This window comes from Amia ocellicauda, chromosome 3, assembly GCF_036373705.1.
Source record: "Amia ocellicauda isolate fAmiCal2 chromosome 3, fAmiCal2.hap1, whole genome shotgun sequence".
In the NCBI taxonomy this organism is placed as follows: Eukaryota; Metazoa; Chordata; class Actinopteri; order Amiiformes; family Amiidae; genus Amia; species Amia ocellicauda.
The window spans coordinates 25,860,033-25,887,703 of record NC_089852.1 but is presented as its reverse complement, the minus strand read 5'-3'; the positions used below and the strand labels follow the sequence as shown (position 1 = coordinate 25,887,703).

Sequence of the window (27,671 nt, the reverse complement as noted above, 5' to 3'; positions counted from 1 at the left end):
AATGGGATGGTCAGGCCCCCCCTGCTGTGCTGTGCGGATGTGGATAGATTATGTGTATGAGAAGGGGGTTAAACTGGGGGGTTGGGGTGGGGAACACAGCCCTCTTGGATCAATTAGCAAGGGCCGAACCCCCAGAACTCGGCATCGCACCCACTCCCTACCCCCGCCCACTGCACGGGGAGAGACGGCCTAAGAATGCATCACCTACCCTCTTCAACTTGGGTCAGCCCGAGCTGGGACAGATTATAGATTAAAAGATAAAGAAGAAAAAAGAAAAAAGAAAAAACTCTACCTTTATCTATTATTTTTTTCCACGTTACCGGGGGGTGGTACGTGATTGACAGATGGGAACGAAGAACCTTTTTCTTTTTTTTTTGTTGTAACCTAAGGCCATCATCTGTGATTGGCTTGCCAGCTGACATCTTCAAAAAACCTCGTATTTTTTTTTTTTTTTTTTTTTTTTTAATATCAGCCTCTGGTTGAGCTATGCAAAGGAGAGGGGGAGAGAGAGAGAGAGAGAGAGAGAGAGAGGGAGGGGGGGAGAGAGAAAGAGAGAGAGAGAAAACACAGGAGAGAGAAAAAGGGAGCTACCTTGGGGAAGAACCACAGAGAGGGAGGGAGAGAGAGGCAGGGTGAGAGCACGTGTGTGAGAGAGAGTGTGTGTGTGTGTGTGTGTGAGAGGGACTCACTCCAACTGCAAGGAGACAGGCACACACATCTATTTTCTAGCTGTTAAAAAAAGAAAAGAGAAATAAAAAAAACTGAAGGGACGAAACTTTTATTTTCCCCTTTCCCCCCCAATACCTCTTCTTCCCCCTGATTTTTGGGATTTATTTTTACAATTGGAGATATACAGATATTTATATATACATATATATATATACATATATATATATATATACATATATATATATATACATATATATATATATACATATATATATATATATATATATATATATATATATATATACACACACACTACACACACATATATATTTATACATACACACACACGCACACACACACACACCCAAGACATACCTCATGGATTTGTACCTGTTTGGATATAGCCTCTGTGTCTGGCTGTCTGGCTCAAGCGTAATTGGTGGCTATCCCATCTGGTGGTGAGTACGTGTACGAGGATTTTCATTTTAATTCCTACTTTTTAAAGACTGGGCAGATTATTATTATTTTTTTAATATTTAAAAAATACAAAAAGTGCTGCTTTAAAATGGGCTGTATGGAAAAGTTCTGTTCCACTGTCCTAAGAATCCTAACCTCAGTATATGTTTAGACATTCCGTTTAGACATGGCCGTGTATGGTCCATTCATCTTGCCTTAAATTTAGTTTGCAAAAAGAGAGGATTTTTCAAACTGATTGTAGGCTGTTTATGTCTTCTGTATTTAAGTGGCTGCTTCTGATTTTCCTTTTTTGTGTGCTTTTCTTATAATGTAACCGCTGAGAGGATCATATTTTTATCTTATGATTTGTTTTTTTGTTTCATTTATGTACCTATAGGCTTCCCCCTGGCTTATCGTCCTGGTGAGTGTTAATTCCAGAATTAGTATCAATGTCCCTTTTCTTGTACGTTCTCTGCTCTGCTTGCGAAGAAAATAGAAAATGACTGCACAGCAGCTCAACTAAAACATAAAGGGCTTAAAAAGAAAAAGAAAGCTTGATGTTTCTGTTTAATAACCTTAGGCTCTTTTAAGGACCAGATATCTTGTTATGACTTTTATCCGCCGTAAATTACCTAAAGAAACTTTGATTTAATCCCTGTTTTCTGGTGTAAAACATATCCCCCCCACCACCCATATGTATTATTAAATACGTATTTTTTCTACGGTATATGGTGCTGTTCTGCCTCCAGCGCTCCACAGCACGGGGCCAGGCACTGTCACAGGGCTTTCGAATTCTCTGTTTGTGGGACTTTCTGCAATGGAAAATATTTGTTAGGTTCCTCAATGCTGAATTGGATTTTGCAGAGCAATAAGACAGGAAATAGATACAGATACTGCCTCCCCTCTTAACGCCACTCGCAACCTGGGAGAGCAGTTGTTAGACACTGCCCGCTAACATTAGAGCCCACAATCACAATTAAACAAGCAGGCACTTGGATAAGGATTTCTATTTGTATTGCCCTTTCAAAATTGTCTTTTCCCACAGTCACTTTCCTGTACAGCTCACATGAATTTGAGCATTCTTACTTTATCGATGCATTTACTGACTGTCACTGTGTGTAGCAATTGTTAATGTGGCTTAGTAGTACAATTATGTTATCTCTTCACCCGAGTCTTGTTTATGTAACTGTTTACTTAGTGATTTATTCATGTCTTTATGTAGAGGCGGGTATAAAATGAAGTTTGAAAGCTGTTTCCAAAGTTTTAAAGTGTGCTGACGCGTCTCATCTATGTACGGTATCTGCTTTCTCCTCCTTATCGCTCTGACATCACAGAGCTACTGTTTGTGGTTTTGCCTGTTTGTTTACTCTTGTGTTGTGAATCATGAAAAATACCACATGTACATATGCACCACATGACTGCTATTTGAAACTAAGTAAGATGCACTGGGAAAAGCTGTCTGTCCTCTTGGCTGGCATTCGAGTGAAATGCAGCACGAGGCAGCGTACATGCGAGCTGTCACAGAACAGCCCGGAAGATACCTGTGTGCATCCCTCATAAAAATGAGCAAGGAGTACGGGGAGCCACCACTGGTTTAGATTGTTTAACTGGGATTGCGGTAAAACAATTATGTGCAGAGACAATCCCTCAACTGAGTGTCAAGGCTGGCAAATGACAGCAGACTAGCAGGCCAAATGCTCGGCTGTTAAACTGAAAATTAGAGCGAGTTTAGTTTCTCTGATTCTCCCCTCCTAGGATAGTCTTGAAGAGAACAGTATTATAATGTGAATGATGTGATGCTGTAGCATGTTAATAATGTGTATAGGAAAGGCAGGGTCGTCAGTGACACCAGGGAATTCACACACTTGCATAACAGTATGACAATAAATTAAAAAACAAGTGTGACGGTCTCAGAGTCATGTGGCGTCTTTAAGTCCCTTCTTAACCGAGACAAGAAAAGCTGTCAGGGAGAGGGAGTGGGTTTTAGACAAGAGCTGTCGAAAATTAAAGCAAGCATTCGGCAGCTAACTCAGAGGAAACTGGATCACACTAATGTGCTGGTGACCACTTTTGGCATATGTAGCCTAGTGATACAGCATCTCGGGCACAGAGGGGAAAGCGGGACAGACCCTCTGCGAGTCAGTGAGAAAGAGGTGCAAAGAACGAGGCAGGCAGTGCACAAGTGACAGGGACTTGTAACTGAGATCGTGACGTCTGGAATGCATGGCTTCTTGGGCAGATACTGTGTGTAACGTGTGCCCACGCTGCTCTGGTTGTGTGATTTCTAATGTTGGCATGAGGGGGACTGCCAGTGAGTGTGTCCTCTGGCAGCCACATTTACTTTGTCATGGCTTGCATCACTAGGCTGTAACTCTCGCAGCTGTAAAACATTCACAAAAGATAACAGAGCCGCCTCAAACGGACTCCTTTAGATGCGTGAAGTATGTCCCAGGAAATATTGCCGCAGGAAATTCACTTCACTTTTTTGGCAGCATTTAATATTGCTCTGCTTACCTGTAGCACAGGTTCATCACAGCCCCTTCTCTGGGTACTGTGCAGCTGCCTGTCCCACCACGATAAAGCAGCTGGCGGACTTCACGCCCTAGTAGCCGAGCTCCCTCTGCGTAGAGAGGGAAACAGAGGAATAAAAGTACAGTGGGATATCCCACTGCTTTAAAACAAACTCCTTGTCAGTCACAACATAAGCAGAAGATTATACATAAACCAGGGTAACAAAAATGACTCCCATCGCAGAGCAAGTAAATCAGTTTCAGTCAGTCAATTGCTGTGGTCACTGATCAGCGAAATGTGCGCAACTTTTGTCTCGTCCGCTCAGTCAAACCTTCCGCCACAGACTGGGCTGTCGGGCCAGGGAAGGGCTCAACGCCCACTGGACCAGACCTACAGCACAGAGGAATACAAAGACAAAGCTGGTATCTACCCAGTGGTTACTTATCTTTGGGAAATGGTACTTAGTGTTACACACTTTGGTATCTAAATCACCACTGAATCATACAAATCATGAAGCCAAGCAGCCCATAGAAAAATAAAAACACCACCCATCTCACCAGTGTGTCTCGCCACTGGACCAGGCGTTACTAACACAATTTTTATTTAAATTGTCCGTTTTCTCCTCCAAGGGGCTCAATGAGCCAAGGGAGGTAGATAAATAATTTATCTTCAAGCTTATGCAAATGTTGCGACAATGTTGCCAAATGAAACAGTGCATTCCTAATGGCTAGCAAATACATGTACGTCTTATAAAATGTGTTTTAGATGCCGACTCCCATGTTACTGTTAACCCCGGAGTCTGCATCTCAATTAAAGAAACCTGACCATAATAGGACAAGGAGAAAAGAGCCCCCTGCTTGAGTCCCCTGAAAGCTTGTCAGGAGTTTAAATATGTTGTAAGTGAGGGGAGAGGATCTCATCAGCCTACAGACGGCATAACCCTCCTGTACTGTAGATCCAGCAACATACCACACCCTAAGAGAAATGAGCAGGTAGGCTAAACGCCGCTCTTGTCACTGACAGCTCCACACTATGCAAGGGCACCTGTCAATAGACCCGACTCAAGGAAGCGTAACTGTCTGCCTAAGCATTTGCGTTTGGAAATTCTCAAAAATCCCCCCAAAAAACTAAGCACTGGCAGTTATTTGATTTAATTGAACATCTGTAAAAATCCACCTCCAGCCCGCCTTCTTCCTCCGACTCCGTTTCAGTCAACGTCAGGGTTTTTTATTTTTTATTTCTTGATATAAGGCTTTAATTTTACAGAGCTCTGTCCTGCAGCACTTTCCCGAGTCAGATTACAACACGACAATAGTGGGGGTTTTACAGTACACGGGTCATAAAAATAACATGTCCTGAGAAGAAAAAAAAATTACGATGTGCTATAAAATCAAAGTGAAACAAAAAAAGGTGCTCATGAAGGGCGAGTCAGCGAGTGCTGCGCTGAAGCAGCAGGGGGGGGTCTGAAGGGACTGTGAATCGAGAAAGAAAGTCAGGCCTTAATGAGGGTCCTCTACGGTGAAGTGGCATGTATCACACACAACTCCCCTGGACAGCGGTATTATAAAGTCTGAGTCCTTGTGCGGCAACAAGTGAAGGCAATTTAATTAGAGTCAGAGAGGGTGAAAACGAATCACTGAAGAGCAGATATAGTTTTTTTTGGACGGGGGGAGGTCATTCTTTAAAGAGGTGACAGTTTGCCCTATTGTAAGAGCCACAGATTGAATCGGATCACATTTGGGGAACAGTGGGGATTGTGACCCTGGCTGCTCATCTCAGGAGCTGTCCTTAATGCATTTGTGTTGCGTAAACCCTATCTCTGGGACTCAGGAATGTCAGTCCCCCGTCCTAAGCCCTCCCTCCCTCTCCCCGATCGGATGGCTTTAATGATTGTTGTCGCGGGAAAGCCGCCGTTTGCAGTTCTGTGTGAGCGGATCAAGGATGTTGAGGCTTTAGAGCATTCCCTAACAAAACAAGATGAAAAGGGGAAAGAAGAAGAAAAAAGAGCTTTCCTCAAGACAGGCCGAGGAGGTTAAAGAGCCATGGCTACCAGGAGTGGGCTGAGGGACAGTGCATTTCCCCAAATTAATAAATGAGTTGGAAAGGGGCACAAATCTTAATCACAGAAACAATCTTTAGGGTCATAAAACATTCAATCGTGTTCGAATGCCGCACAGACTAGCTCTCACTGCTTCTCATACACAGAAGACAACCACGTTGATAATAAGAGTTTACATCTGCCTATAAGGGCAGTAAACAAGTAAGATGTAAACAAGTAAGATGTAAACAAAGAGCAGTTTAATGGTCTAAACCATTGAAGATATAGATCAATACTCTTCAGATTCCTGTGATGTGAGCCCAGAGCAGTCTGGGAGACTCTGACTGCAGTTTTAAATATTCATTTAGCTCTTCTAACACCAACTGCCTATCCCTCATTACAACTAATTTACACCATATTGTACTAATATAGTAACGCGCCCGGCACATCGGCGCAAGGAATGAAAATTAAACCCACACTCCTCATCGCAAGGTTATGACCTTTCATCCTACCTAAAAGGCTGCTTTTAATATCAGATTAATAAGTAGTCAGATTGTAATTTCTATAGGTGCATTTTTTTTCTTTATTTTATTAGTTAACTACATTCAGTAGGATCCTTTGTTGTAAGCAAAGTTTGGATTGATACTGAACCTGGTCAGGGCATGACCCACCTTCCTCTAGTCTCTCTTGCTGGAGCGCAGTCAGACAAAGCAGATCCCGGAGTTGGCCCTAAATCGGACTTTGACTGTAACCTCTGACCCAGGAGTGAAGTGCAGGACAAAGAGTATCTGAAGGGACAGGAAAGGGTCTTTAGGAACTGGCCAATCACTAGCCAAATATCACTGTACTGTTAAAAGCAGTATGAGATCAAGCATGTGCATTTAAACTGTATTTGAATCAGGGAAGCTGGGAAAGAGGACTGGGTGAAGCTGATCAGCTCAATGATGATGGTGTCCACTGCACAGAATATTCCGTTTGCTCAAATAGAGAGACATTTATTTATTTAGTCCTTGTCCAGAAACACTTCCATCACAAGAGCTTCCACATAATTGACTAAGAGTATCACGTACAGATGCTGAGGGTTATCATCAGTAACTTATTTGTAATACTTAAGGAAAAAAAAAAAAAAAAAACTCCTCTCATGCAGAATTAGGTCGCTGAGAAGTGTTATCAAGCACGCCTTCACATTTAGACAAACCCACACCTTCGGGATTGACTTCTGAGATCCTACTCGTCTGCCCGTGGATGGAAAGGTTGATGGGAGACTGGTGTTTTAAGAAGAGCTGCTGAAGCACAGCAAGAAACCAGTCAAGACTACCCAGACTACTTGTATCTGCATGAGCACACAGTCACACGCACATGGAAAAACTCCCAATACCAACGTCAAAGCCCCTTGCATCTCCATCCAACAGAAATGTATTCTTCACGTCAGCAGTGTGTGTTCACCTGCCCGTTGTTCTCGTGCACAAAAGCTCAGAACATGGACAGCAGGAATAGTCCCTGAGCTAACACAGGTCATCCTTTCACCCAACGACTCAAACTAGCAATTTTTCTTGCCAAAGAACACACACTGGTTGGGTGGCTCTGACTTTGGAAAACTCTCCAGTCCTTTCAATGAAAATTATTCATCTGTGCTAAAATAAAACTAGAAGACAAATAAGTGAGTTTACCTTGAGGCTTTCTTATACCGTGCTTTTGCTACTTGTAGTTGCTGTGCTTTACACATACTTCCACTGTGTCACGGAGGTGGTGCACCAGCTCCTGCCTAAAACACACGGCTGTAAAAGAGCTGTTGAACGTGACACTCTGGGATAAACACAGGGAGGTGTAAATCCTGCCTTTTAAACACACTGGATGTAAATAGGGGCGTTGCAATACTTTCCCCAATAAAGTATTTCTGAGAGCACAGCTTAGCTGGCTGCTTGCTTCCTGGCAGCAAGGTTCACAAGTTTACACCTCCGCTCCCTGTTTTGACTGGAGGGGATCTCGAGAGTCTTTATTGGAAAGGAGGAGAAAAAAACAAAAAGGGAAAAATACAAAAAAAAACCAGGTCTGAACATGTTTCAAGCCTCCTGTCACTTTTGATCTGATCTGCCCACAGCCATTGGACTGCAATTCAAGACTTCACCAAAAACACAGCACAACAAAACACAATTACATGAAACAAAACAGAAAAGCAGAAAGACGAAGATGGTTTCTGCATTCCAGATACTTTGGAAACGTCTCGTTCCATCGCTTGTTGCTTTCCTGCATTTTGTTTGGGTATAATAACACACTCTACATCACAGTGTGGTGAACAGTGAATTATGCACCGTGAATTCCCTCCACTTGGAATTATACAGATGTGATCTAACTATAAGTCAGTCATCTTGCTTATAACACTAGCAACATGATGTGTACATAGTGCGTCCTACAGCGATGACCTGTAATAGTGCACTTTTGTGTTACATGACGCGTCCCTGCAGTAGCAGGCATGCAGAGCGAGACGTTAAACAAAACCAGTCTAGGGCTATATCCAAATCATCACATACCCTGTCATTAGCCATTCATTCATAGTCCATTCCAAACACATGTGTATGAATAAATACCTACCTTGAACTATCTTACTATGTAGCTTGCACACTGGAGTCAGAGACTGACGTTTAATGTCGAATCAGAGAGAGATACAGCTGGTACACAGCAAACTAATGTTACACAAAAACAGGCTAATAAGAAGGAGCCTGGACATAGAGAGAGGGAATGACTTTGTGAAGTTCAGGGGAGCACCTGTCAGTGGCTATGAGGAAGTAGCAGCGTAGTCCAGGCAAACTATTTCAAGGGTTTCACCTGAGCCTGGTGATTAAATGTTTGAAAGGATGGTGCTGTGTTAAACATATTTAGTTCTGCAATTAAAAACAGAAGTAACACTGTAATACAAATAAGGCTCACCTCAACTCTACTATACTTGCCGCAATCCCTTTTGTGTTTCTACCTAAAGGAATGTACTGTAGGATGTGTCTCCGGTTTTGATTGCTGTGGACCGGCTGGCAGGTGAGGCAAGTGAGAGCTGGGAGGAGCTGCCTTCCCATCACCAGTGGGTCAGGAAACTATCAACGGCCAATGACTGCATTGCACTGCACTCGAAACCTCCCCCCAGACTGTGCAGCGTCTGCCTCGCTCACTCCTCCATCCCTTCTACCCCCACCTCCCTCGCTGCACACCGTACTGCACCGTACCTCGGTCCACAGACGCATGCTAGAGTACGTAACCCAGTACTCCACAGTACACAGACTCTAGTAACTGCCGGTCCGCTTGTGTTGTGTGAGTGTGGGAACAGGGACTCTTTCGTCCATTCATTCATTCTCTCGGTGTTCAGTGAGGGGCTGCCCCTAGCCGTCCTGGGCTTAAAAGGCGCAGAGCCCCTGTACTTACAGCTACAGGGCTGCTCCCAAGTCATAAACCTGGTGGATGTCTGGGGTCGAAAGTGCAGGCTAATAGCCAGGTGGGTCTAAAGACTCATCATTAACTATGGGCGCGTTGCCTGTTGGTGAGGAATTCCCCTCCCACTACTCACTTGTTCATGAGGCAAGGGTCTTTTCATATCTCGCATAGTTGTTAATCTCTTTATAGGCCTTAAACCACGTTAGTCATACACAAGCAGCAGAGTAATTATACCATAGGTATTATTATATTATTATTAGTAGTAGCAGCAGTAATAATAATACCAACAATGACAACAACAACAACAACAACAATACTACTACTACTAATAATAATAATAATAATTACTACAACTAATAATAATAATAATAATAATTACTAGTAGTAGTAATAGGCCTAATTATTATTAGTTGTAGTTGTTAGTATTATTATTAGTAGTAATTAGTATTAGTAAGTAGTAGTAGTAGTTATTATTTGCAATAGTAGTAGTAGTTGTAATTATTATTTAAAGTAGTAGTAGTAATTAGTAGTAGTAATAATTATTTTTAACAGTTATTATTAGTAGAAGTATTAATTATTATTATATGTAGTAGAAGTAGTAATTATTATTTAATTTTCTGGTATCTGGGGCGTCACCTACACGATACAGTCATTATTAAAGAGGTAACATTACAATTTTCTATGAAACACAACATCAACAGTATTTAGCAGTTTTAAATTAATCTATAAATATATCTAGTGTGGAGGATACCGGGTGATTCGGCTGTCAGTTTGTGTGAATTACTCAACAAAACGCAGCTGTAGAAAGCATGAACATCTGTAGCTTTCAAACGACTGCTGTGTCCAGTGATTTAATACAAAACAAGGAACTGAAAAACAGAGCGCTGGATTTAATATAAAGAATAAAATCAGATGCATAAAACATCTGAGAATTAGTCGCAGTTAGTTTAGGAGTAAAATTACTCCTCGCTCAGAGTAGGAGGTAGAGGTCAGTCATAAGAAAGACTCACACCTACTTCCAGCTGGGAGTAGGATCCAACCGCAGGAAAAACTTTTAGCACATTTTCACGACAGTTTAGGTTAGAATACGGCTCACTGTGACGTATTATCTTCGATTTGGGGAAGAACAAAACCGCGAGATCACATGTGAAGAAGCAGAATCAAAAGACAGCTGTTGCAGATGTGTTCATAATTTGACACAAAATAAGTATTGTTCCCCCTTCATTACGAGGACTTTATATAAGGTGCTAAACGGCAATAAAATGCTAGATATAAAATATACACAAAACAACTAAGATTTAACACTGTTTATCCGTCCGTTGCACACAGGACCATGTCCACTGGAAGCACTGGGGTAAAGTCATGAAAGGTTTCATACAGATTCGCTATTTCAGACACGTTTTCTGTATTGGATAAAATACAAAATAAAGTTAACATGCATCCGTCACCGCATATTATGAATATGGTTTGTATGAGTGGATCATTTTTCATTCATTTTGCGGGTTATTTAAAAAAAAAAAAAACTGTATTCTTATTAAAAACAAACGGTACATTCGGCCAACAGTGTTAATGTTAACACTGAAAACGGGTTTATATAATCCACAGTCTCCACAGTAAGATACACACTATATCAGAGTTGGCATTTACACACTGCCGCAGTTACAGGCGCTGCTCTCGGGAGTTGTAACAACTCTTGTAAGTGTTTTTTATTTTTAACACTGCACTATGGTTAATTACATTTAACACTTACATTGTTAACTCTAAAATGTAACTCTGTGTTAAAACTTTCTCATTGTGTAACTCCATTAAAGTGTTAAAACCCTGTTTATTCCGCTTAATGATCAGTAGCGTCACCACAGGATTTGCTTCTATACACTGAAATGTGCGCATGTGTAGCACTGACACTGCAGTATATAAATTAAAGTAATTGCATTGCTTCTGCAATTATGTTTTCAGTAAATAAATACTCAGACCCAGTCATACACGCAAACTAGTTATGCTTACAAGGTAATGGTTACAAGCACCACCGCAAGCAGAGAAATAGACACAGATTATGGTACATGTTGACTGAGTTTGTTCATAGGGTAGAAAATATATACAAATAACACAAATATAAATATATTGGTGGGCAAAGACACATTTTACTCTCACACAATAATTAATATTCTTACAATTATTTAGAAAAAATAAAACAATAAAACTACAATTTTTCAGAAAACTACCACAATGCATCGTGGGAATGGATAGTTATTTGGTTTTACACCAGTACAGTGTGAAATCGACACTTTATTTGACACCCAGCATTAACATTGACTCCCGAGATGGTTTAACTCTCAAAGTGTCATTTAACCCAATGAGTGTTGAAACAACACTGTACTTTTAACACTACAGATTTTGCTTTGCAGTCGGATATGGAATCGGTGTAATAAAGCCCTTGATCAATAGGCTAGCACTGGTGATGAATTGGTTAGACTAGCATTGTAGGCATAATCAGTGATGATCAATGCGGCCTGTCCGATCTCAGCAGCGCACTGCTTGTGGTTTGATGTAAAATTGTGCTGATTGAAGCTGTGATGATGGTCCCAAATCCTCTCTGCTCCACTGTGCATCTCCCTGTGGCCAGACAGCCAACATTGTCACCGCCTGTATCCGCTGACAGTGTCGTGTTTCTGACAGTGGTGGAAGAAACTGCATTTCTCACATGTGCATGTTCAGTAACCAAGAATATTCCATTCCTGTGCAATCCATATGGGCACAGTAACGCCTCATAATCACAGCGCTGTCATCTGCCAACTCCTAACTAGTTAGGGAACCGTGAGCTCTCCTAAATATTTCTAAAGAACCTTTATGAATAGCTTTTACTCCTAAGAGGAAAAGTAGCACCAAACTGACGTCAATCTCAGATATTTCAGGTACTTAGCATCGATTTATGTCTCAGACGCTTTGCGCATGCGGGCACTGAAGTCAAAATTCAATTACCGTTTCAGACACAAAAACACGATTTCCCTGCAGGCGCCCTCTAGCGCCCGTCCTGGGAACTACAGGCGTAATGGAAAGAAACGTAAATTGTTTAAGATGTCACACTATCCGATTATATTCCCATTATAAATAAATACACACATGAAAACATTACCAGAATACAACTTTCTCTGGTCGGCTAAAGTATATATTTATCCTTATATTTGTTTTTATCCTTTTATAGTGTGACTATGGACTAGTAGCGTAGCACACACCACAGCACTACTGCTCTTTTCTTCCTTCGTGCAGAAACATGGATTCCACTGTCGGCCATCACCTGATCTCCAACACTGAAGCCACAGTACACTGTCAAAAACAACCAGGCTTATCTTGAACTGCATCATTTCCACAACCCTAGGAAATGAATCCTGCAAAACAGGGATAAAAACAAAACAAAAAATATGATTAATCATATCAGTAAATCAGTATTTTGGAAGGTAGGAAAAAAACAATTATACATGTTTTTTTTTTTTTACAAATTTATTTTTAGTATCAAAATATTTTTATGTGACTGTAATTCCCGACAGCAGAAGTTACTGGCTGCAGCACTGCCGTATTGGTAAGTAGTCTGCTGAAACAAATTTGTGATCAGAGCATTTAAATCAAAGCAGAGCTCTCTGCCCAGGGTCCTTTGTTTAATGGCACGTCTATTTTGCTTGACAAAACAGGGACTATTCGTCAAGCAGAAATACTAAGTTTTTGCCTGTTGTTTTGGGGTGTTTTTATTGTTTCTTATTAAAGCTAAAAATACAGTCAGTCAAGTTGCTAGTGAAAGAACTAAGGGAATTTATATTAGTTGGTTTGTTTTTTCTTAGGATTTAAATCTGCAAATTTATCAGGATAGAAAATTCTATGGGGCTCAGTATGGTGCAGGGGGGAGCAGTGCAATGTTCTAGTTACAAATTACATACTTTCTCTCCCGTCGGCAATCCTGTATGGTGGCAGGGCGCACAATCTGGCTGGTGCCCTGGCTGCCCTCTGTGTGTCTGTGGGAAACAGGCTTTGGCAGTGCCAGCCCTATGATAAGTGTCAGGTTGGGGGGGGCGGCATCACTCAACAAGTAGCAACATGGCCGGTCAACCCCCACCCAACCCTCCCTTTCATTTCCATGAAGTTTTCAATAGTGCCCCAGGAGCAATGCACATAGGAATGGATTCTGACAAACTGGTTTGCACTCTAATTCTACTCATCTCTCCCTCTCTCTGTCTACCCCCCCAATACTGTCAGACAGAGACACACCTGTGCTGCCGAGTGCGGGGGCTGGGGAGGGGGCTGAGATTGAGTGTCTGAGCTCTGTGCTCTGTGTTCATGCCTGCCAAGGAGTCACTAGGCTTTGGGTGAGACCAAATCAAATCTTTGACCCACCTGTGAATCGCAAATTGCAAACTTGTCCCCGATTGTATTTTTATTTAGTAGTAGTAGAAAGGGGGCTCTGACTATGTATTAAGACCATGATTAGATACAGGGCGGTACAATGATACAATGTATCTGATCAGTATATTTGCGGTGTGATATCCTGCCTGAAGTTGTATGGCCCTGCTTGTACTGGTCACTATGGTTTCCCATTCTGTGCCACTGAGGCAGTCTGGTCTTCTCCCGGTCAGCTTCCCAAAACACTCCCATTATCAGCCATGCTGCTCCTGCCGTCTGTGCCTGTAAAAGCACTTCACGGCTGGTTACCACGTGTCTCTCACAGCTTCCATAAAAGAAAAGTAGGCCCTGAAAAGGAGACACGATTAGATTGCAATCACAAGCATTCAATTTAATTCAAAAGCTATCATTAGTAGTCAGGGCCTGCATTAATCTCACCAGGGCTGCTCCAGAGGAAATGGTGCATTCTGACGAAAAAATGAAATCAGGTCCTCGTTAAGCAAACAAAGCTGTCAGGTGTATTCGAAACATTGTTATGCCCACAAGAAAGACACAATGCGGTTAGGTAATTGACACAGTGAAACACAAACACACAGTTAAGCCGTCAGGTGAATTGGCATGCTCAGGTGCAATACTGCAAGTGAATAGGAACAGAGCTAAGATGTTGTCTCTGCCCTTCACAATCACAACAGCCCAGACAGCAGACTTGCCAACAAATGGATCTGTGTTGATACAACACAGAGTCATCAATACAGGCAGAGTGATTATCAGGGACTGGCGCTGTACAGAAACACAGCAAGCAGACTGTATAATTACACTAAGTCACCAGGGTGGAAAACGACTAAGCATGAGAATATGAATACGGATTTAAACGTAAACGTTTAAACTTGAAACGTAGGCCTATGCATTTTGTAACAGAGTGAAATCTTAATTGATACCCAAACACAGATCAGAAGTTAGCAGCACCATTTTTTTTCAACAAGCAGTTATTTACCTATTTATTGATTAATATAAATCGCATACCTGTCAGAGTTGGAGGAAAAGTGCTATAGTGCAAGGTAGGCAGATTCTGGATAAATAGAGACAAATTTCTAAAGTATGTGGGGAACAGTGGGTTTGTGCCCTGATGGGAATATTGTGAGGTTTGAAGCACCTTGTAATTGTGTTGTGCCAAGCTTAACTAAAAGAGAACAAAAAACTGTAGATCAACACTTGGTGCAAATGTTCTACTTTTCTCCTTTGCCCTGTACAACTCGCACCAGGGTTACCTGTGTAAAACCCATCCTCTTACACCCACTAGGGAGTTATATCTGTCAGTCTTTCTCCCGCAGTCAGAACTGAGTGAGCTGGCAGCTGTGTTTTGACTGGATTCTTGAGAGAGAGGAAGATCTGAGGCGATGAGATTCTCACATACTGCCAGCTTCCTGCTGACAAGAGGGTTTTCAGCAGAGAAGAAGCTGTTCTCCCATCACATCAGGGCCAGAATATTCCATTCTTGCTCCCGATTAATATTATAATTGTCTGGAAGGGGCTTATTATCCGTTTGGCTTTGGTTCTCCAGATTGCATTTTAACCAGCTTGAGATGATCCCCATCCACTGCTCAGCAGAAACCCCTCGCCTGCCTTGCCTGTGGGTCAGTCTCTTCAGAAAACCGACGCAGCAGTCAGCTAACAATGTTCATCTCCGCATGTCTTCGGCGCACATCAAACGGACGATCTTCACAAAAGTTGCTCCTAAACTTTCTGTTGTAGCCCCCATTTCTTTTTTTTTCCCCCCGTTAGCAAATCTCCTGACAGATGGAGGATGTTGCAGTGAGAGCTGGAATCAGAGCTGTGATAGTGTTGTGCCCTGCAGGGATTTGCATCGCCTTGAACTGCAGGAATAAAGTCAGTCTGATCTGGCTGATCACTGCTCTGCTCGGGGCCGGCAGCAGCCGTTTGAGTTTCTGAGTGCAGCGCCCTCCGCTCCACCAGATGCCTCTGATCCCACTGTCACACGATAACAAAGGCCCTGCAGTCAGGCAAGTCGTGCTGGTCAGAAAGAACAGCAGCTCGGGGCCAAGGAAAACACCACATAGATATTGCTATGACAGAGGCCATATTTCTTTGGAGGTGGCAACAAGAAAATAAATGAATTTTAAATGATGTATTGTTATAGATTAAAGACAATGAAAGGAACTCCATTAGCACAGGATAGCGGTGCAGTCATAGGCCTCACTTCACCCTAGTGTTCGCACTGAGGGAAATCTATCTCAGTTGCCCCGCTAGTGGTCATCGATGACTGCATTGTGAAGGTGTGGGTCAGCGGTAACACAACCACACGCAGCTCATCCACAAACCTCTCTGCAATGCGTCTTGTTGTCTGTTGTGAAGGGAGTGGAGTTCAGGAGTGGCGTTTGACAGCCGAAGGACTGTAAAATCAGATTTCGGAAAGGAACGGGTCTCCAGTGGTGTTCGTTTTAAGATTGAGAGGCACAATAGTAAGCGAGGGGGGGACTTGAAGTAGTTCAGAGCTAAAGCGATGGCTCGGGGGTTTGTGTGCGCGGTGCCGAGCTTGTTGTTACAGTGCAGAACTTCAGTGAGCGTGTTAAAACAAGGAGTAGACAACTTTTTTTTATTTTTTTGGAAGCACAAAATAAGAAGCCTATTAAAATTAATTACCCAATGAAATTATAATGTTTCTTGGCAAGCCCCACAGATTTGGAGTTTCTTGTGATGGTGATTAATCATTGTTCAGTTCTGAGGGAGCACGGCAAGTGCCAGCTCCTCCCTATAATAGCTGATCTGATCAATTTAGAATGCCTAATGCCCCAACAGTGCAATGCCACTGATATCTCACTCATCAGGAATGACAATTAAGATAACAAGTTTAAAATTATACAGATAACAATCTAGTACTGCAGCGGACGTGTGGGCCTGATGTCAGTATGGGCCAACACAGTGGGCACCTACTTGAAATAACATTTGCGTCTTACAGTACAGGATAAAACCAGAGGCTGGGCTTCCGTCACCATTTGTTGCGTAGAGCCATGAGCCATGGCGTGAAGATGTAAAGAGATTTCAGCAGAGATACTGATATACATGATATTGATGCATGTGATTTAGACAACTAGGCTGAAATCAAAAACAACCTCATCCCTCTGCCCTTCACTGGCCCGTTTGCGGTGTGCTGCATCCACGTTGCACCCAGACTGGTTTCGCTTTCAGTGCGTGACGACATAAGGCAGGGCAAGAAAGTGAGATATGAACTGCTGTCGCCATACTGAAAGTGAAACCTGCTTTAGGGACAGACGGGCACCAAAATCTTCATCACCACTGAAGTTAAACCATGAGATTTACTGGAGCAGGGAGAGTCTCTGCATCTTTTTATCTCCAGGGCTTCCCAGGAGCATTTTCATTCAAGCGGTGTTCTGAGATGAGGAACATGGGCTGATGTGCAGGGGAAGTTTGAATCAAAGAAAGCAGCAGTAGTGGTACATGTCTTTCTGAGAACAACTACTGTACAACAGAAATGATAGTGTGTATGTGTGTGAGTGTGTGTGACTGAACTTGTTCTTGGTCACAATATCAACATTTTATCGTACACAATTAATTAGATAGCTAGATAGGTAGGTAGATGGATAGATGGGTAGATAGATACAGATAACAAGTGCATTTTTTTCAATGGCGTATGGTGTTGTACAGTGCATTCTAGAGCAAGGGGAAAAAAAACATGAAAAACTAAAGTTAAAGAAGAGGTGCCAACAAAATGTCTCCACCTCTATCCTCTCCTATGCCACCCCACCCCACCCCACCCCACCCCAGGTCTCTGGCTCTGGGGCAGCAGTACACCTCCCTGGGCTCCCAGCCCATCCTGTGCGGCTCCATCCCCGGCCTGGTGCCCAAGCAGCTGCGCTTCTGCCGGAACTACATCGAGATCATGCCCAGCGTGGCCGAGGGGGTGAAGCTGGGCATCCAGGAGTGCCAGCACCAGTTCAGGGGGCGGCGGTGGAACTGCACCACCATCGAGGACAACTTGGCCATCTTCGGCCCTGTGCTGGACAAAGGTGAGGGCCGGGGGCAGGCGAGAGGCCGCACGTGTGACAACTAGTACCTGAGAGAGGAGGGGAGGAGGGGAGGAGGGGGTGTTTGGGCAGCTATTAGTAAGCATTATTCACAAATGGTTAGTTCATAGAAATGAAGAAGGAAAAAAGTTATTTAGAGAAACCAATTGCTGATTGCAATCTACTGATGAATACAAGTACAGATCCGAATTAATCTTCTGCAAATGAAGGGGCCACACACGCGCACCCCCAAAACCAGCCTCTTCACCCTCCTGCTTTAGGATTGCTGGAAACCCAACACATACCTCACCATCCTACTCAGAGCAGCAGCTTTCTGCTCTCCGCCTTCTGACTGATTGACAAACAGCGCAATTACACAGTCTGCTGGCAGCAGTATTTGCACAGGGAAGCTCCCTTTTAATCCCCAAATGAAAAACGGTTTCCGCACAAACAGAAGGCGGTGAAATAAAAAGCTCGTACTGGTGACCGCATCGTCTTCCCAACTTGACGGAACAGGCGCGTCGTCCTCTCTCTTGCCCCTGTTGCACTGTGCTTCACCGCATCTTTCAAATGCTGCCTGAGTCTTTACGTCTGCGGGGATGTATGAATCGTATGTATGAATGTATGCGGCCTTTGGAAAGTGTGGATTGCAGCACCAGTCTTCTACCTCTCATCATAGCGGGCAGTGCTGTCCATCTCTACCCTGCCTGGGGCGGCTCTTCATGTTGGAGGCCATTGCTGAGGTTAAGTGTAGTCAGACTGCTCACTGGGTAGAGAATGGTCACTGTTTTGCTTCAGACAGTGTGTTTTAGCCAGCACTGTAAACACAGTGGCTCGATCTGAAAGAGGAGGGGGGAGCCAGGAACTTAATTAACTGGCTTAGTCAGGTCTTTAACTCTCTCTAAAAAAAAAGAAGAAGAAGAAGGAGAAGGGGGAATAAATTCCGCCCAGAGTGTAACTCCTAATCGGAAATTAATTAGTGAGTTAGTGAGTGTCAGGAAGGAAAAGGCAGGAATGGCAGTGTGAGCCACTGTTGTTAAAAAACAAAATAAAAAAAAAGGAGAAGACGAAGGGGAAAGAAAAGCGGAGGGGGGGGCAAATGAGATTACGGGGAATAAGAAAAGATCTGGGGGGCTCAGCTCAACCCCTACTGTGCGTCAAGGCCAGCACAAGCCATCTCACACAGCCTCTCTCCCATGGACGCCCCATTCACACGCCCTTTCGACTCCGACATGCAAACGGGCTGAAAGGGGGGATCTCCCAACCTTACCCATCATGCAGGAACGAGGCTGGCGGCGGGGGGGCGGTGTGCGTGGTGGGGGAGATGGAGGCTCACTGCTGCAGGGGGGAGGGGGGCATGAGGGAATGCCAGCCCCAGGGCAGTGCTGGGCCGCAGCAGTGTGCGTGGCTGGGCTCTTTGTGTGGGTAATACAGTGTGACACCAGGGGAACAAAGGCGGATTGATGGGCCCAGCAGGTAGCAGAGCAGCAGTGCCCTGGGATGACAGCCAGCTCTCCCCAGTGCCGGGAGCACACAGGGCCTGCCAGGCCAGAGCTCGGCCTCTCCAGCTCATCTCCACTGCCTGACAGACCTCCCCAATGCCCTCATATGTCTGAGATGGTCAGAGCTCAGCACTGCACACTGGACTCCGCTGGGGCAACAGTAGCGCGCAAAAAGTCAAAGCTTGGGATAAGATGAAGAGTCAGCCCTTTCCAGTTTATCTGGGGTAGAATCTGTTTTGCTGGTGATCCCATATGTTATACGTTTGTGCTAAACGCTCCTTAACTGCTGTAATATTATAGGAAACCTATTTACAACTATGTTTTTTGGCCAGCCTCCCGACCTGCACTCACTCGGGGAGCCTGCCCAGCCACGATTTGTGGTCTGTGACACTGCCGCCGGTGTTCTGAGTCAGGGTGGAGGGAGGGAGGGAGGGAGGCAGACCAGCACACAGTCCCTGCTCTCCTTCGCCTCCTGAGCTGTGACAGAGCACTGGCTTCAGGAACGAATGACAAGCCCCACGCTGTGTGGCTTCAAACACCGCCGCCCCCAGACTCAAACTGAAAAAGGCAGATTTTAATTCCATCAAATTTCAAAGGCCTTGTATCCTCCCTAATGCCCTACCTCGCCTCTTGACGGTAACAAAGTGCACGAGGAATGTTTTTTCTTTTCTTTTTCTCCACCCCCCACCTCCTACTTGAGTGGCCCCGGGGGCTGATTGTGAAAGCCAGCAGTAATTCTGAGAGTCAGGTTACCGGAGACATGTGCTGAGAGATGGAGTTACACCTCCTCTGAACGCAACAGCTTATTATGAAACCTGATGCCTTTGTTTCACGATCGCGCACACTTACTGTAGCCCAACTGTTTCCCAATCGGAGCTCGGGGCCAGAAGAGTACCCCTGTATGATGCGTGCTAACCAGCAGCACCCTTTGTACAGCTAACATTACAACACAGTGTATTCTGCACCACTGCTGTCAATACTACCCCCTCAAGTGATCAGCTTTCCTCACAAAAGGTTGCTAGCCACACCGAGGACCTTATTCATCTCCCTCCTACAGGGATAAATTAAAACTTGTATTGGTAAGACGATCTGCAATGACTCCCCGATGCCAAGGGATAAATACAATGAAAGGGGGAAAAATGCATTGTGCATTCCAGAGCGGGTGTAAAAGGAAACTTTTTAGCGCCAAAATATTTTCATTATCTCAGGTGTTAACCCATCGGGAGGATCCATGTCTCTGAGGAATTCAGGACACCTCTGGTAAGAGCACGTCAGGAGAGTGGATGAGAGGCAGTGCGTGAAGCGGGGCACGGGCGCGGCACAACACCGAGCACAAAACCGAGCAGATACAGACACGCTACTCTGGGGTATATTGAAGCGTGTTGCAGAGGCTCAGTGGTCCACTATGTATGGGGAAAGGTCAGGGGTCATTTGTATATAATGTACATAAAGTATTCAATAAAGCAGGATTTCCCCCAAGCTGGCATAATCACTGCTTTAAGGTTGTTTGTGAAAAAACCCTTAAACCCAAGGAACTCTTAAGGATTAAATGAAATATAGGCCCGACTGTGTTGTGTCATTTCCTTCCTGGCAGCAACCCGCGAGTCTGCCTTCGTTCACGCCATTGCGTCGGCGGGTGTGGCGTTTGCGGTGACACGCTCCTGCGCTGAGGGCACATCTACCATGTGCGGCTGTGACTCACACCACAAGGGCCCGCCCGGTGAGGGTTGGAAGTGGGGGGGCTGCAGCGAGGACGCTGAGTTTGGGGTGCTGGTGTCACGAGAGTTCGCCGACGCACGAGAGAACCGGCCTGATGCCCGCTCCGCCATGAACCGCCACAACAACGAGGCCGGGCGCACGGTAAGCACTGCCGCTACGACGCACCAGCTCCTGTGACCAGTTTGCATTTCCCTTTGTATGTTTTATCTCACAAACTGAGATAAATAACGTTCAACAGTACAGCTAAGAGTACAGTCTCCCAAAACTGGCACATTTTGCATTTACGTGTCTTCTGGTTGTCATCTCATACTCTTTACTATGCTATGACCTAGCACCGGCCTTACACATTATGCTGCCCTAGGCAAAATATAAACATGCCGCCCCCCCCCCCATTGGTAAGATATAAAAATAGCGCCCTCTCCCCTCCCGTTCATTATCATGAAATCATGTTGATAATACAATAAATGTACCAAAATTGAACAATTTCAGTAAGAAGACAGTAGTACCTTAAAATTATGAAAACGTGATTCGTCTTGGCTTTTTTGCTGCGAAGGCCTGCAGGGCTTCATTCAGATCCAGGTTTTGTTCAAGTTCGTGCTCTATTGAAATGATCACAAGTCAACCATTCAACCGATCCTGCCACATACATGACATGTTGTTCTTGCAAATGTATTCCAATACATCCTTAGGTTTCGATCCCAAATCCATTCTTCTTGATAGGGCTTTTAGCTCGTCGCATAATTCAAGTGCATCAATGTTCTTTGAGTCTCTGTGTATGAGAGCCATTTCAAGAACATTGCATTGGTCAAGTAAATCTTTTGTTCCCATTTCAGCCACTCTTTTGTTGTACAGAATTTTGAATACATCGCTGTGTTCTTGAAGCCTTGAAAAACATTGAGTGTTGAGTCCAATACCTGATTAAAAAAAGTTTACTTTGCATTTCTTTTTGTGGTCATGGGTTCGTCTCTGATCGAATCTGACATTTTGAAAAAAATAAAAAAAAATTGTTCATGCATTGCACCAACACAAATCAAATTCGCTGAAGTTTCATTTGAAGGCAACTATAATGGTATCATGTGACTGTTAAAAAAAAGTCAGCGAGCATATGGCAGTGATGCCAAAGGCAGTATTACAATGGTAGCACAGATTTCCGCAGTTCTGCGCAGATCTGCAGAATCCCACCGATCCCATTGGTGGAGCAGCGCAGATCTCCAAAGAACTGTGGAACTCTGCTGTACATGAAAGGGACCAATATATAATAATATAGAAACGATAGATATAAATTGTTGTAAATTATATATATATTTTATACTGCAATTTGATGATTACATTTTTTTTTTTTCATGTCACTGCCCCTAAATTTTGGCGCCCCTGAGGTTTGCCATCCTAGTCATTTGCCTACTTCGCCTACATGCTTAGGCCGGGCCTGCTATGACCCCTAATTGTACTCAAGATTGGCTTTTTCAATCATTTTCCATCAAAACTGCAGTTAACTATGACATTTCCAAAGAGAGACAGAAGGCAAGAGTTAAGAAGCCATGGGTGTCTGTGTACGGTGTCCAGATCCAAACTGTAAAACTGAAGGATTGCGGGATAGCTTGTTTATGCACTGCTTATGCAGCAGTTAATTAGCCTGCAGACCACAGGAGGGGAAACGGTTTCCTGTCATGCTAGCTCCTCTTTCTGAAGGCTGTTGACTGCACACACCTGTCTCCATTGTGCTTCACGCCTCCGTCACTGCTCTCACAGCCTACAGCTGAGCACAATGTCAGACCCTTCCTAAAAGGCAACAGACACCTGCTTCCAATTACAACTGGGGAATTCTGCAAGCTAAATATAGCCTGAAAAATAACACCTTGATTATAATTTTTTTATATATATATATAATAACAAAATGCAGACTCATGCAGGGGTAGTTAGGGCTCCAGGGATTAGGTGTGTTCTGTGAGGACCGGTCTGATCAGCTCTTTACCACACCTGCAATCTAGGCTCCCACCCACCCAGCCCACAGACATGACCTCTGCACTGCTGCGTGAATGTGAATATTTAAAAAATAAAATAAATCTATCACTCACAAAAAAGAAGGTGCTTTTTACATCCTGATTAAAAGAAACACAGGTGTAGCTGTGTAAGTTAGTGTTCAGAGGGGGCACTGTGTTGTGACGGTTGTGATGCTTCACCCCTGTAGACCATCCTGGACCACATGCACCTGCGCTGCAAGTGCCACGGGCTGTCGGGCAGCTGCGAGGTCAAGACCTGCTGGTGGGCGCAGCCGGATTTCCGCACGCTGGGCGACTTCCTGAAGGACAAGTACGACAGCGCCTCAGAGATGGTGGTGGAGAAGCACCGGGAGTCGCGGGGCTGGGTGGAGACTCTGCGGGCCAAGTACGCCTTCTTTAAACACCCCACCGAGCGTGACCTCGTCTACTACGAGAGCTCGCCCAACTTCTGCGAGCCCAACCCCGAGACGGGCTCCTTTGGGACACGCGACCGCACGTGCAACGTGTCCTCACACGGCATCGAGGGCTGCGACCTGCTGTGCTGCGGCCGAGGCCACAACACCCGGACTGAGAAGCGCAAGGAGAAGTGCCACTGCATCTTCCACTGGTGCTGCTACGTCAGCTGTCAGGAGTGCGTCCGCGTCTACGACGTGCACACCTGCAAGTGAGGGCTGCCGCACTGCATTGAGAACGGGACGCAACACACGCAGAGAGAGAGAGAGAGAAAAGCACTTCTGTTCTGGAACATTCGTTTTTGTTTTTGTTTTTTGAGCAACCACCGAAAAATATATCCTCTCCATCTGTCATGCTTACAGCGGCCCCAGACACCCTGTTTAGCTTCCCTTCCTGTTGACTGAAGAATCGTGGTTTGAACGAAGATCAAATGTTATTTTTCTTTTTATTTCCTTTTATGTTCTGAATGCTTTATGACAGAGCAAATCTATAACCAATAAATTATTGCAGCAACCTGGACCTATGAGTCCAACCACTGAACCCACTGTCCTCCACGACGTAGCCTGGTACTGTATCCACTGAGCTCCTCATTGGGCTCTGACCACTGATCAACCTCTGAACAACCCATCTACGATAAACTAAGATGGCTGGAATATAAACTTTAGAAATCCTTCCTAATAGAACTGTGTGTTCTGGGTGAGGAGTTTTGACAATTCATAATTCTCAAAAAGGAATTCTGAGGAAAACTACTGACACTAGTATAAGTCTATATGCACACATTTAAACAACTTGAATATAAGAGATTACAGGTCAAAGCAAAGGAAGTCGCTTTTATTTTTCAAGTATAAAAAGACGACCCTACAACATTAAGTGTAAAACCTGTGTGTTCCAAAGTATGTGGTATTTTACATTCAAATTGCTCTTTGCTGAAAACAATACAAGTAATAAAATTGATCTGGGATACAGAGGAAACTAAAATATTTGCACTGATCTTAACCCTTAAGTCCAGAAAATAATATATCATCACAGTAAATTCAATATAACCTTGAAAAAAGCCCTTTATATTAGTCATTCAGATTTCTAGTAGGAATGCACAAAGCGTGTATTTGGGCCCCTGTTTATAATTAAAAAGATAGAGATGATTTTTGTGTTACATCCCAGCCTGAGAAGGAAAGCCAAAACCCAACTTCTGAAAATTCCTTACATTGATTTGATCACTGCTGACAATTAAATTGAAAAAAACAAACAAAGCCAAGAAACAGTTGATCAAAGTCTTTCTGTTGTTTAGAAGACAGGTCTGTAGTGCTGTGTCCTGTGTGTAGTTCACCACACAACAATCCGCAACAAACATGTTAAAAGTGTGAGGTGCTAGCAGGACTGCAGCCCTTCAAAGACAGGGGAGTCCAGCTGCAAGGCACCCAGCAGGGCATCACCTGTGGAGGTAGCCTTGACTCTCCACTCCTGTCTCATATGATCCGATGTTACAGAAACAGAGACCAAGGTGAGGGTTTAGACAGCACAGGCATGACGGGTCCCCACAAGGCCTGAGCCCGACTCTAGGCCTGTAGCGTCCCACCTTTCACTACACCCCCCATGAGACAAACACGGAGGATCATAAACTATGGATGTACACCTGGCCAGAACAAGCCTTCTGGAACACATAAGTAGATAATGAACATTTCACATGGCAAATCAACTGGAAAATGTCACAAACATTCAGAACCCAGAGTCCGGGCCTTTACTCATCCAAAACAGCTGCAGCAACATTAAACACAGGCAATTCATACGATATACTGCTTTCACGGCTTGATCTACGTCACAGACATGGATATACACTCCACCAAGGGTGTGAATGCACAGCAGTAAGTCACCACAAAACCCAAAGCATCTAAATAAGTGCATCTAAATTCCCAGACGAGTATAAATGCTACATATTTCCGGCCTCCCCCACACTGACTGATCTTAAAGGGCAGCTTAGAACCATTTCACAACCAACAAAATCTTCCAGGCAACAAAACCAAAAACAATAACAATAATGATTTTTGAAAAAACAATCACAACAATAGGCGCTACAAAACTAGTAGGTGATTTTATGGGGAGTCATTTGAAGAGCTTCAAGAACAGACCTGACAGATACCCGAACATCACGATTTAGGAAGAGACGTCACAGAGTAGATTAAACTCCTCTTCACACCCCCGTACTGCAGGCTTCAGTGGAACAGCTCTAGAAATGATTTGCCAACAGAGTGGAATTTGCACTTCTTTTCCACAAGCATTTTGACAAATACGTAGATCATCGTTCACAAATCATACAAACAATACTTTTAATTTCAATCCTGTTCTGACACAGCAGCATAATAATTAAACAAGAGTAAGAATTGACACCACAGAGATGAGACTGATACTATCTACCATTGCTTTACTATGCGAAGGCTGTTGGCTGGCTGATCCAGTGGCTTCCCACTTCCCACTCCAAGGATCTTGGCATTGCAACGGCCACAAAATGAGTTCCTTACCTGCCCCCTGCAACTGCCACTCTCTGTGCAGGGGCTTTAGCGAGTTGGAGCCAGTGTGTTCATTGGGTTAACACTACCCACAGATCACTGGCTACAATGTTGGAATATAACAAGGCTTCTCACAAGGACAAGGTTAAACTAACCTATGCACTTCCTGTTAATTATATTGAAAACCACCATACAGAAGTAGTGCAGGCATTTATCCAATGACGTTACCTGGAATCTGTAGCATCCACACTTCAACATCCTGTTGACAGTTTTTTTTTTTTTTTTTTTACTCCTTTTTCTTTTGTTTTTTGTTTTTGCTATATCCAAAGTTTTGTACAAAGTTTTTAAATGTAATAATTTCCTTTTTATTTTATAATCTGAAAATGCTATGTTTTTATAAATATTATTTATTATACAATGTATATACCTGTATGACTGAACTAAGAGTATATATTTGAAGAATAAATTCTTGTCTCATGGTTTGCTTTCTCTTTTTCTTCTTCCTGGCTGCTTTGGCTTCTCCGTTTCATTGATTTTCAGCTGAATTTGGGCTTAGAGGACAAAGCTGTAGAAAGTCTGTCTGCTCAACATTACAATCACCCACATCTGAAAAGCATGCGATAATCCATTCTCCATCACAGGCGTCAGAAACATCTTCAGAAAGACAGGGCCACCGATCTTCAACTGAACACCAATCCACACCACACTTAAATAAAGAAACAAAGGAGAGACAAATTATACAGAATGTAGAAGAAGAAAGTTTGCTATGATTTAATACAGTTGAAAGTACAATACTCCAGATGACTCCCCATTCACCCCACAATAAAAGAAAACATTTTGACACAAAATACCTTGCCAAGAGTCAAAGCAATAGGGGAAAAAACAGGAATTCATTCAATGCAGAGAGTGCAGCATTAGGTCATGATTGATCTGGGTTGAAAGGACAGTAGCCCAGCTGGCGGCTCATAACCTTAGCAGAAGAGAGACCTTTTAGAAAAGAAGATTTGTAAGAAACGTATCCGACAAACACACACTGACCACAGACTGAGCTTCACATTACAGAGGGAGATAAGCCCAGTTCACTCTGAAGCTCAAAAACTACTGCTTGCATACAGGCTGACATTCAAATAAAGAGACAGACCATTGTTTCTGTGTATCTGTGCTTTAATTGCAATAATACAGCTGCATTCTTGCAATACACTTCATTGGAGCTCTGGACAATACGCACATGTTCAAAGTAGAAATGTATAAATCGGGTTCCTTTTATATTGTGACACTCTTAACTAAAACAACTTTCAGTGTATGTTTGTGCATATATATATATATATATATATATATATATATATATATATATATATATATACACACACAAACACATAAATTCACACATATATACACACACACACACAGAACATATGTATGTGTGTGTTTGTGTAAATATGTATGCATGTATTCACAGACATACTGCACAGTACTTGTGCACAAACTGTTTCATGTACACTTAACATTTTGGTCAAACAGTTACACAAACAGGAGCAAGTACTGATTTCTGTATAACTACCAAACTGTGGAGTGATTTGTAACTGAGAGAACAGGCTATGGGCACACAGGCACACGCTCAGTCCCACACAGACACATCCATAGACAATGAGGACAGGGAGAGAGGGACAGCAAGATGGCAGGCAGTGACTCTTCTGCACATTGTCCCAGTTTCTGAAATACATGGTCAGCACAGGGACCAGGGGGCAACCCACTATCTCCATCCACTTCCTCAGTGCTTTCAAATCCCCAGATGCGCAAAAAACACACTAGCACTCAAACAATACTGAAGGGAGATTGGGCGAACAATGACTTCATATACTCATTTCTCATGCCTTCCCATGTTAGTGCACTGAAGACTCCCTGTTTGATTTAGACAGAACAGGTCGAGGTAATGGGACACATTCCCAGCCTTTATCTCCTTTCTG

General features: G+C 43.6%; 2 protein-coding genes across 4 annotated transcripts in view; one reads left to right on the top strand and one right to left on the bottom strand.

Moving 5' to 3' along the window:
• The first annotated feature begins 969 nt into the window (after nucleotides 1–969).
• On the top strand, nucleotides 970–26,183 carry wnt3 (wingless-type MMTV integration site family, member 3). 2 transcript variants are annotated; one of them, XM_066698696.1, is made up of 5 exons: nucleotides 970–1,127; nucleotides 1,523–1,546; nucleotides 17,288–17,529; nucleotides 20,623–20,888; nucleotides 22,936–26,183. In XM_066698696.1, the coding sequence occupies exons 1-5, from the start codon at nucleotides 1,048–1,050 to the stop codon at nucleotides 23,413–23,415; spliced, it is 1,092 nt and encodes a 363-aa protein (XP_066554793.1). In that variant the 5' UTR covers nucleotides 970–1,047; the 3' UTR covers nucleotides 23,416–26,183. The 2 variants fall into 2 exon arrangements, with proteins under 2 accessions (XP_066554793.1, XP_066554794.1); XM_066698697.1 differs by lacking the exon at nucleotides 1,523–1,546.
• The window catches only part of nsfa (N-ethylmaleimide-sensitive factor a), a 44,182-nt gene continuing 42,660 nt past the window's right edge, over nucleotides 26,150–27,671 (bottom strand). The window contains exon 21 of one of the 2 annotated variants that reach the window (XM_066698689.1): nucleotides 26,150–26,410. In XM_066698689.1, coding sequence (XP_066554786.1) covers nucleotides 26,257–26,410 — 154 coding nt within the window. In that variant the 3' untranslated portion in view covers nucleotides 26,150–26,256. The remainder of the gene's footprint in view (nucleotides 26,411–27,671) is intronic. The other variant, XM_066698693.1, reaches the window with a different exon arrangement.

Bases quoted from the DNA above. Each gene is read 5' to 3' on its own strand.
- wnt3 (XM_066698696.1), top strand. From the start codon at position 1,048: ATGGATTTGTACCTGTTTGGATATAGCCTCTGTGTCTGGCTGTCTGGC. The intron at 1,128-1,522 runs GTGAGTACGTGT...ATGTACCTATAG, and splicing joins GGTGGCTATCCCATCTGGTG to GCTTCCCCCTGGCTTATCGT. The intron at 1,547-17,287 runs GTGAGTGTTAAT...ACCCCACCCCAG, and splicing joins CCCCCTGGCTTATCGTCCTG to GTCTCTGGCTCTGGGGCAGC.